This window comes from Branchiostoma lanceolatum, chromosome 19 (assembly GCF_035083965.1).
Source record: "Branchiostoma lanceolatum isolate klBraLanc5 chromosome 19, klBraLanc5.hap2, whole genome shotgun sequence".
Classification (NCBI taxonomy): Eukaryota; Metazoa; Chordata; class Leptocardii; order Amphioxiformes; family Branchiostomatidae; genus Branchiostoma; species Branchiostoma lanceolatum.
The window spans coordinates 12,544,160-12,554,953 of record NC_089740.1 but is presented as its reverse complement, the minus strand read 5'-3'; the positions used below and the strand labels follow the sequence as shown (position 1 = coordinate 12,554,953).

General features: G+C 39.5%; 2 protein-coding genes across 5 annotated transcripts; both read left to right on the top strand.

The window, feature by feature from the left end:
- The first annotated feature begins 263 nt into the window (after positions 1 to 263).
- LOC136425592 (trafficking protein particle complex subunit 5-like) lies at positions 264 to 2,397 on the top strand. The gene is made up of 3 exons (XM_066414510.1): positions 264 to 500; positions 1,350 to 1,530; positions 2,183 to 2,397. The coding sequence occupies exons 1-3, from the start codon at positions 283 to 285 to the stop codon at positions 2,351 to 2,353; spliced, it is 570 nt and encodes a 189-aa protein (XP_066270607.1). The 5' UTR covers positions 264 to 282; the 3' UTR covers positions 2,354 to 2,397.
- A 3,122-nt stretch (positions 2,398 to 5,519) lies between these two features.
- On the top strand, positions 5,520 to 10,418 carry LOC136425091 (uncharacterized). Of its 4 annotated transcripts, none has more exons than XM_066413877.1 (6): positions 5,520 to 5,671; positions 6,983 to 7,018; positions 8,083 to 8,190; positions 8,912 to 9,223; positions 9,794 to 9,828; positions 10,287 to 10,418. In XM_066413877.1, exons 1-5 carry the CDS (start codon positions 5,620 to 5,622, stop codon positions 9,805 to 9,807), a joined length of 522 nt encoding a protein of 173 aa, XP_066269974.1. In that variant the 5' UTR covers positions 5,520 to 5,619; the 3' UTR covers positions 9,808 to 9,828; positions 10,287 to 10,418. The 4 variants fall into 4 exon arrangements, with proteins under 4 accessions (XP_066269974.1, XP_066269976.1, XP_066269975.1 ...); XM_066413879.1 differs by having other exon boundaries at positions 5,525 to 5,671; positions 9,104 to 9,223; XM_066413878.1 differs by having other exon boundaries at positions 5,525 to 5,671; positions 8,083 to 8,205; positions 9,104 to 9,223.
- The last annotated feature ends 376 nt before the right edge of the window (positions 10,419 to 10,794 follow it).

The window sequence follows — 10,794 nt, the reverse complement described above, 5'->3', positions numbered from 1 at the left end:
TGGGGTTAAATCAAAGGGAAGTATTCTGTATGCTGTATTTTTCCTTTGGTAGCCATAGATAAAATTGAGGGTTACACAGGAGTTTTCAGATATCGGTGTCTGTAACTTTATTTTATGGCCTATATTTTCCTCCTAGAGACTCATTAACTACAAAATGATCGAAGTCTATTTTTGGTATCATGTTGAATATTTTTGTAACAAATTTGGTGTTTCAGTTTTGACACATAATGACATAATGCTGTATCCTGTAAAGCATCAAACTCCATAGGTAGCCACACAAAGATGGAGTCCAGAATGACGAGTCGGTCCAAGCCGAGTATTCTCGACAAGCCGCTCAGTAAAGGCAAGGGTGATCTCAACCTGAGCGCGTTCGCCTTCCTGTTCTCGGAGATGGTTCAGTACTGTCAGAACCGGGTGCACACGGTACCGGAACTGCAGCAGAAACTGTCCGATCTAGGACAACACGTCGGCTTCCGGATTCTGGATACCCTGTTTCTCAGGTGGGGAGGGGGGCGTATCTTTTCCACCTCAAAATTATGTTTCCCCCCTTTAGATGTTTGACCCTTAAATGTTCACCTCTTAGTTTTCCCCTCATAACTGATCAGCCCCCACGTGTGTATTTTCCACAATTTGCCATAACATCATAATCTTTATTCTCCAAGCAGATGTTGGGTTTAAAATATCCAATTTAAAAAGGGGAAAGCGTCTAGAAATCGGAGGGGTAGGTTGGGGGACAAACATAATGATAAAGATTAAGTTTTGTCTTTTACTCTATCGTTAATGTCACATATAATTGTATTTTTCTGAAAGTATGCTCTATATATAGCTTGCATTTACAAATGATTAAAGCATGTTTTACTTAATATTTCTTACCTGATTCAAATTGGTTTTCTAAACCTCAAGTCTGGCATATGCGAAAAACATAAAGATCATAATTGCACTCATGCATTATCATTTGATACAATCATTTTTTTCTGGAGCCAATCCTGATATTGATATCAATACAAACCTGATATATATATATCAATGTATGATAAGACAGAAGCCCTTAATGCAGCCAACTCAGACAAAGGCTCAGCAGAGCTTTATGACAAGACCAAGTACAATCCTGATACATTCAATAAGCACTTTCACGTATTCAAGTACGCATGTGCAGTGTCAAAGGTAAAGGCCCCTGAGATGTAAAAAAAACCCGTCTGGGCGTTGTTATGAAAATCAAGACAATGGTCAAGACGAGAACTGTTTACAAGCCAGCTGCCTTCACCTGTGACACTGCACATGCGTACTCGAATGTGTGAAAGCGCTTATTCTTTTACTACATGGAAAAATTTATCTTCTTTGCTTCACAGAGAAAAGAATTACAAACGAGAAATCAAGCTCCTGAACATGCTCCTGTTTGTGAAGACGACGGTTTGGAAGACGCTGTTTGGGAAAGAGGCGGACAAGTTAGAACATGCCAATGATGATGACAAGACTTACTACATCGTCGAAAAAGATCCACTGGTCAACAAGTTTATCTCAGTTCCAAAGGTACGCTTAAAGACACTGTAAATACTTCAAGATTCACAGTACTGTACTTGTGTTCTATTTCTGCCTCCATTTTTTGCAGAATCTTCTAACTTGAGATGTATTAGGAACATGTTATTTCATTATCATTATGTGTGTTGAGCTCAATGTGTCCATGTTTTTATTTGTCACTACCTAATGGAGAGGTAATGTGCTGCATTTGCTCACAAATTGTGCCTTTCTATCAATTTGTTCACTTATGAACAATGTTTTAGGATAAAGGTAGTTTGAACTGTGCAGGCATTATATTTCACTCTCTACCCCATGGAGGAGTGATGGGAGTGAAATATACTGCATTTGCTTGCAGATGTTTCCTTTCTAATCATTTATTTACCTATCTGTTTGTTTCAGGACAAGGGTATAGTTTGAACTGTGCAGCCTTTATATTTCACTCCCTACACCATTGGGGAAGGGATGGGAATGAAATATGCTGCATTTGCTCACAAATTTTACCTCTTGTTATCCATTCACTTATTTGTCTGTTTCAGGACAAGGGTATAGTTTGAACTGTGAAGCCTTTTTATTTCCCTACACCATGGGGGAGGGATGGGAGTGAAATATTCTGCGTTTGCTTGCAAATGTTTCCTTTCTAGTTTTTTACTCCCTTTTGTTTCAGGACAAGGGTAGTTTGAACTGTGCAGCCTTTACAGCGGGGATTGTGGAGGCTGTGCTGAACGGCTGTGGTTTCCCTGCTAAAGTCACAGCTCACTGGCACAGAGGCACGACCTACATGATCAAATTTGACGAAGCAGTCATCCTCAGGGACAAGAACATGGAAGGGCGATAGGATGCAGGAGACATTGTACATTAAAGGAAAGCTACACAGAAAATCCTTCTATGCTATGCTTAATATATTCCAAAGTCAAATTCTTACTTCAAGTTGTTTCACATAAGTCCGTCATAGTTCAGGGATTTTCCACAGTTTGCAACTTATAATTGTATTATATGACGTAAAATTCAATCATCAGGTGAAAAATTTGAAACACTGACGTCATACAATTCAATTATCAGGTGAGAAGGCGTCAGCATGGCATAAGTTGCAAACTGTGGAAAAACCCTGAACTATGACGGACTTATGTGAAACAACTTGAAGTAAGAATTTAACTTTGGAATATATTAAGCATAGCATAGAAGGATTTTCAATTTTTTGTGTAGCTTTCCTTTAAGCTATATTATAGTCTACTCTATAGTAATTGGTTAAAGTGAAAAGTAATGTTGATGTGTTTGTCAGAATGCAATGTGAAAAGTTCATGCAATAGATTCAACACCCAAACAGTTCACTCGCTTACAGACGTTTTGGGAAAGTCCCAATGAAGACCCTAAAAGAGTGTCAGAAATTTGTATGGTGTTCTTGAGTGAAGTTTTTCAATGGTAAACTTCAGTAAAAAGTCACTTAAAAATTTTCAATATCTGCTAGTAAATACTATGTGAATACATCTTGTTCATTGACAAAATCACCTATATTGAGAGTCATTGTCATAAGCATTTTTGTGGTTGAATTGATATTTGGACTAGAACAGGGATGATAAGTTGGGAATTTGTTGATAATGATAAGTAAGAAGATTGTCCTGCATTCAATGGGGTCTGTGTTAGCTGTATATGTATTCAATAAAGCTACAACAGAGACTTTAAGTGATAATCATTTTAAGATAAACTATGGATATATTAGTGCCTGTCAATATGTTAAGGAATAAATGCTACATCTTGGTGTGGGTAAGAAATTACACTTCTGGGTGGTGGTTTATTAAGTGTTTGTTTGTACTGAGTAGCCCCTACTCTTCTTGATAAGTGTTGAGTTTATTTATTTATCTATTTATTTATTTATTGCACTTCTCCATAAAAATGGAAGGCATGATGGAACAGGTGTACCCCTGCAGGGGTCACCTTTTCAAGGCCGCCATGTCGCCATGTTCTTTTAGATGCAGAGGTTTGACACCTGAAGCTCCCACACACATACATGGGGCCTCTGGCTTTACTACCCCAAAGGAAAGTACTATTGTAACCTGTAAGCAGCCTTGCCCAATCTGGGTTTGAACCTCCATCACATTTATTCCAAGACCCAGGCACATAAGCAGCCCTGGTGCTCAATCCATGGGATATCACTGTCAAGTCAAATCAATTCCTTTATTTTACTTCAAAATGCTTATTCGGCTGCTTTTCAATAAGGTTGAAGTGGAGCGGATAAGTATAAGAAATAACTTTTTAACATGTATTACTGTAAATGCAGAAATGTTCACGCGGACTTAATTTCGCGGTAGGAAGAAAATGGAGTGTTCGCAGTGGTTATGAGTTCGCGTTTAAAACAAAAGTAGTGCTACAGTCACACAATAGAGCGGCTCTTTGCTGTGGTTATAAGTTCGCGGTTAAGAGCTAGAGTTTACGGCAAAAAGTATGAACATAAAACCACCGCGAACATTTCTGCATTTACAGTATTACTATAACTACTATTGTAAAGCCTAATGACTAAGATCTTCAATGACATATAGCACAATGCAATTGATAAAATAACAACAGAGATATGTCAGACGAAAGTCAAGTTTCCAGTCTTTGTTTCTGTTAGGTTTACATTTTTGTGTAAATATACATACCATACGTATATACACATCTATGACATTGTGTGAGACCTTGAATGTCTTGAGCCAGCTGTCTATATGAGCCTTTTTATAAATGACCCAGAAACTTCTTACTGTATTCTATGAGATGTCAGTAAAAGAAACAATATGCACATTCTGTCTTATTGAACAATAAGAAACAAATTGACACAGGGATACTTGAGCCGTTGCAAAATATTTAAGGTAATATTTGTTGTATGAATAACATGTTCATGATGTGTGTCAATTAGATGGAAATGGTAAATGCAAACTTTATAAGATCATGTTAACCTCTGCAAAGGGAAATGAAAAGAAAAGTACCGGGCGCATGTTCCCAAGTCCCCTTAGCAATATTATGCCGTTTGGTCCAAAACTAAAAGCTGACGCCCTTTGAACAGACACTTAAATAAAGTGCTAAAAACCAGAAGAACAAGAAAATAAAGCAGTAAGATGTAAATGATACGTTCAGAGAATAAAACGCAATGAAAGAAAGAAAGAAAAAGAAAGAAAGAAAGAAAGAAAGAAAGAAAGTGATCTCGAACCAGTTTAGCTCAGATGAACTCAACAGATGAGCTAATCTTCCACTGGTCGTGACAGAGAAGACAGACGTCGATAGGTACAGTTTGCCGAGCCTGGTAGATGCTAAGTTTCCGCGCAGTTAGAGAGCCTGGCCCATATGTTGAAAATCGTGAGTCAGTGCTCCCCGAAAAATGTACGCCGGCCGGCGCTCCTATAAGTCTTCAAAGGAGGCTACGTGGTCTTGCTGAACCCTGCTAATGCACACATCCCCTGACTCTACGTGTCTTGGGAAAATCCGGAAAACAAGGACAAAAAGCTCCAACTGTTGGTCTAAGTTTGTCCCAGTGTTTGTAACGGTAGCTCTAAAAATTGTTACATGTATTTCCTCTCCTTCTTTTGTATTTTGTAGCACTTTCCGACACATTTCAGATTAATTACGTGCACCCACATAGGAAGTGCGTACAAAGCACCTGTATCCAGAACAAAATGACGCATGTTTGCAATTCTTACACCACGAATCTAAACCCGATACATTTCTCTCTTCTCAAGCGTATACATTGTAAGTTACAGTGATTGAAAAGATTCCACGACCCCATTATTGTAAGAGGCACTTAACAACCATGTTGTATGGATTTGTTTGTACTTCCTATTAGATTCTGTGGGAGACGGGGTAGTACTTCAGCACCTGTTGTCTACGATTCTGTTGTAAGTTGTTGTAGAAACCAAACCGTTCTCGTGAATGTGGTCAGATTTAGGAAGGAGAAACATCCGAACTTGCCCCGGTGTTGGCCCGTGTGTTTGGACGTCTGTGTGTTTGTAGAGGAAGTCCAGACTGTATATAAGGGCTGAAGGTACGGCACAGAGGCACTGACTCCAGGCATCGACACCTGACGATTAGAACGACTTTGAAGAAAGAAGAAGACGAAGAAAATCACCCGGCAAGATGATCCTGGCACTCGCACTCGTCTGTCTTCTACCAATCTGCTCATGCTCAGGTATGGTTTCTTCTTCGTCTTTTGTAGAGCATTTCTAAATGTGTTGAATCTCTGATTTTTTTATGGCCAACCTTCTCTAATTCAGATGTGTGAATTTCTACCGAAACGTTTTCTTCGTCCTTTGTAAAGCGTGCATTTGATCTTAACGTTACAGTCGAAATATTTTAAATGTCTGGTTTTAGAATGTAAAACCTAGGCTTCTCTGATTTAGATTTTTTTGGAACGTTTGAATGAGAAAAAAGTTTTTCGTCTTTTGTAGAGCATACATTTGATCTCACATTCAAAATGTGTCAAACCTTGGAATTTCCAATGTTAAACCTTCAGTGATTTGGATTTGTGGATCGTTTGAACGAGTAGAGAAACCGTCTCTTCATCTTTTGTAGAGCATACATGCGATCTTACTGTCAATTTATCTGTAAAGACATCTTTGAAACTTCTCTGATTTGAATTTGTGAATCGTATGGACGCGTACCGAAAAGTTTTTTCATCTTTCGTAGAGCATGTATTCGATCTTACAGTCAAAATATACTTAACATTGGATATTGTATATAAGCCTCTAATTTAGATTTGTGGAACGTTTGACAGCGCTTCGAAACGTTTCATTCATCTTTAGGAAAGCATACATTTGATTTTATACTAAACCAAAATATATCAAACCGGTGATTTTATAATGTTGAACCTTCTGTAATCTAGATTTGTGGAAAGCGTACCGAAAAGTTTTCTTCGTCTTTTGTTAAGTTTTACATTCGCTCTTACATTCAAACTATGCTAAAACTATGATTTTTATATGATAAACCTTCTCTGATTTAGATTTGTGGAACATCCGAACGCGTACGAAAAAGGTGCTTAGATTTTCTGTCAAAGAAGTCTGGGATAAATATCATCTGAAAACTGAGAATTATTCTACATCCTTACTGTATTTCAACGAAATGTCTGATTTTAGTGAAGTACTAGCCCTGGCCTTTATTGCATGCGGATTAAAATAATCATAATGTGGGAACGCTAACGTCATCTAAATTCGAACTCTGCAGTGCTTGAACAAAGTTCGCCTGGTGAGAAAGAAACGAGACACTTGTATATTATTTTGTAGAAACCAGTAGAAATGGACGAAAAATATAGAGGCCTATTGGAATTGTTGAACTTTTTATTTAAATTCAGAACTGGGTAAAAGAAATATAAAGTAATTTGCACCACGAAATGTATCTTTATCATGCATATCCTTGCAATACTTTTTAATTCTACGACGTTACAAGAAGATATAGATCTAGTCTTTTGTAAAGTCGAAGCTTACTTTCTTTTCTCCTTTTTCAGCTGAAACATGGGGCGCACCGGTCAACTTTGACAGCAGTAAGTTTGTTTCACTTTATAATCAATTTTCTTTTCAACCATCAGACCCCCATCGATACTCGTAGGTTTTGTCCTTGGTGCTAGTACCGTGTGCTGAAAGACGCCGTCTAGCGCCCGCCTCCCGTATTACAACCTGTCACCGCCAAATCTCAACACAAAAAACAGCCGGGAACCATTTATAATGTTGTAACGTAATAAAACCCTGACAGCCTTTGAAGAACGACATGTTTGAGCAGTATATGTAGGTACTTTGTTGTAATACCATTGTTGGTAGAGAGTGTGGGACCAGCACAGCTGGTATAGCGCTAGCAGTTTTTCAAAGTGTAATTGTGAAAAGTGACTTGTTTTTTTGCGGTTAGTTAGTTGCTTGGCCTTATTGAAATAGAAACTGGCATGGTTAGACGTTAGTTTTCAATGAGTCATTGTTTTGCATCCGTGAATAGTTTCATCAGGATGGTAAGTCACTGAATAAAAAGGCTCTTTTCACACAACCAAGAGATTTATCCCACCGACGTTTCGGTGACCATCTGTCACCGTCTTCAAGGCATTACTTCGTGAACCAGTCAGAATTGCCTTGAAAAAGGTGACAGATGGTCACTGAAACGTTGGTGGAATAAATCTCTTGGTCTTTTTATTCAGAGTCATTGTTTTATGACTAAGTGTTCAGTGTGCAGGTTTGCGACAGGGCGTTCCTAGTGCCTTGATATTTGATGGTTTGTTTGACTGAGTTTGTTTGTTTGTGTTAGTGGTTAGTGTACTTAGTCCAGTGGTTAGCGATCCTGCCTCTGGAACTAGAAGTCCCGGGTTCGATCCCGGCTGTGTCGCTCATCCGACATGCACGCTACCGGAAAGGGTCGCAGTCCTTAGGACGGGACGTTAAGCCGTGGTCCACTGTTCATTGTGCTTGTCGAAAAGAGCAAGGGGAATTTCCCCGGTACAATGAACCTGTAAATACTGTATATAGCGTCTGTCTTCTCTGTCACGACCAGTGGAAGATTAGCTCATCTGTTCATTGAGTTCATTTGAGCTAAACTGGTTCGAGATCCCTTTCCTTTCCTTTTTAGTGTGCAGAAGGGAGACCTTGTGTTTCCTGGACTGCCCGTTCGGCCGAGCCTCCGACGCCCGCGGCTGTGAGATCTGCGCCTGCCGGATGCCTGACATGAGCATGTTCGGTATGGAGACGGCGGGTGTGTGCTTTTTCTGTACTCTCAAAGCAGAGGAGGCGTTCCGGCTGGTTTTTGACGTGTTTTTAGGCGTTTTCGTCGGGTTTTCTACTTTGTCACTTTTATTTTGTGTCGCCAACCCATTATAAAATGACAAAAACACGCCTAAAAACACGTCAAAAAAACAGCCGGAACCCCTCTTCTGCTTGGAGAGCACTTTTTCTGTTCTACGAGGGGTTTCAGATAGAAACTCATTTTGTATCATAGCGCTGGTAAAAAATCTTTACAACACATTGAGATATTTCATTCTCAAAACTAGACGTCCCTTTACATTTCTGCCAAATTTTAACTCATTTCATACAAAAATGGACCTGCTATGATACAAAATGCGTTTCTTTTTTAATCCCCCTCGTACTTCTCGCCACATTAGCGATCTTGTGTTTAACTATTTCTATACCAATGTTTTTTCTTATTGACACTTATATTTGACCATTTATGTTGCATTCTTACAGTAACTGCCCTAGTACTGGGTGTAATTGGGTAGTCGAGTTAGGGAAGGGACGTTTCAACAAATTTCATTTAGACTATTCAGAAACATATTGATATTTTGCCTGTTCATGCGTAGGGTTTTGATTCACAATAGGTTTCAGACTTTTTTTGGTTTTATAATAATTTCCACAAATGTTTCATGTTTGAGCTCCGCTTAATTTGGAAGATTTTGTTTCCACAGGATCCCACTCCCAAGCAGGGTCCCATATCCCGGACTTCGTCCCCAACCTTGTCCCTTTCTCTAACGGTCTTCCTTTCCTAGCTCCCCAACCCGAGCTCCAGGCCGCCCCCCTGCTCCAACCCGTCCCCCAACTTCTCCCCGCAGGCGACGCTCCCCAACTTATCCCCGCTTCCCCCGAACTTATCCCCGCAGGCGACGCTCCCCAGCTAGTCCCTGCCCTGGAGCCCGTCCCGGAACTGCAGCCGGCACTGCAGCCTGCACCGCAGCTGGTTCCCGCCAGGAGGAGCATCCCCAGCCGCTTCCTCAAGACAGGTAGATTTTCACTAGCCTCTACCAGGCCCCGCGGGATGGCTGGAAAAATAGTAGAAATCGGCCAAATAGAGTGAATAGTATGCCAAGGGAGTTGGCTACGGAGAGATGGTCCAATATGCCATCCATCAGAGCGGCAAACTGTAACCCTATAGCAGACTAACTCCTCTTTCATGTATTTCTGTCTATTTGGCCAGTTTCTACTCTTTCCAGCCGCCTCTGGAGCCTGGTAGAGGCTAAATTTTCACAAGAGTAGCAATCGTGTCCGCAATGTGACTTTGGGACAGCTTTTTCGTATGATATGTCCGTGTAAATGCTATTCTGTGTTTCTTGTTACCTTCGCCGAGAAGATTATGTTTTGCACAGCATTCGTGTGTATCTGTGAACACGGTAGCTCAAAAATGTCTGCATGGGTTGTCTTCATATTTGGTAGGTGACTGTCGGTCTTTGTGAGACCTCGAAACGATTAGATTTTGTTTTTGATTATGATAATCATGTCTTCCGTTGATGTAACTATGAATGTCATTAAGAAATGTTAAAAGATACTAACTAAACCGACCAATTCATTTGCAGGAAACAAGGCCTAAACAACTGGAACAGAGCTGACGGTATGGAAAAGAGTCGTATGATTCTAAATGTAAATGTAATCGCATTGTAGATCATCCTTTTCTCTACCCTTTTCGTCAGAGAATCTTTGTGCAACGAAAGTAGTGGAAAATAAAATACAATTTATCTGCGAATCAAAAGAAACATATTATTCACGAAAGTATTCGAAATCTCTATACGCTTTTCTAGACTTAGTAATCCACAGAAACTCCTACAATCATCCAATCCACTCATTATCAAAAACGTGGAACTTTCATAGACGAAGTCAAACCCCAGGAACTCCGCATTGGTACATTGGTATCGAAGATTTAGAAACTTATTGTAGACTTGTAACGTAGTGTAATCACATGTGTGCCTTATGTTACACGTTATGTTTGCGCATCGTCATTAACTGTTGTAAATTTGCAATTAGCCTACGGGCATGAATTTGCAATAAAATTATTATTCAATCTGTTTTCAGATCACCCCACCGCCACCCCAATGAGAGCTGCAAAGACCCCTGCAATAGGACATGCGTGCTAGTGTGAAGAAACCGACGAACGCTGGGACACAACTGTCCACTTAGAACGAGACAATAAACGTAAAGCATATATGACATGTGTCCGCCTCTGTTTCCTATACTTATACTATATATAGATATAGACATAAAGATCATATTTCATCCGTATATCATATCAAACAAAGGTGTAAGTGTATGTTTTAGTTTGTCTGGGTACAAAAGGAAAAATTGTACAAAAGATACGTTTTTATCTCACATCCATTTATTCACTAATATAATAGGTCTGGATTATTTGATAGATTCATATGGTACACACACAATATAATATCTCATTGTTACGTTCAATAGAGGCACAAGTACAGACAGTTTGTTCATAAATTCTTCAACCTATCTCATTTTCTACCTCGACATTCAACACAATCTATTTCAACTATCTTCGACGTGACTTACTAATTCAGTTATTGAAATA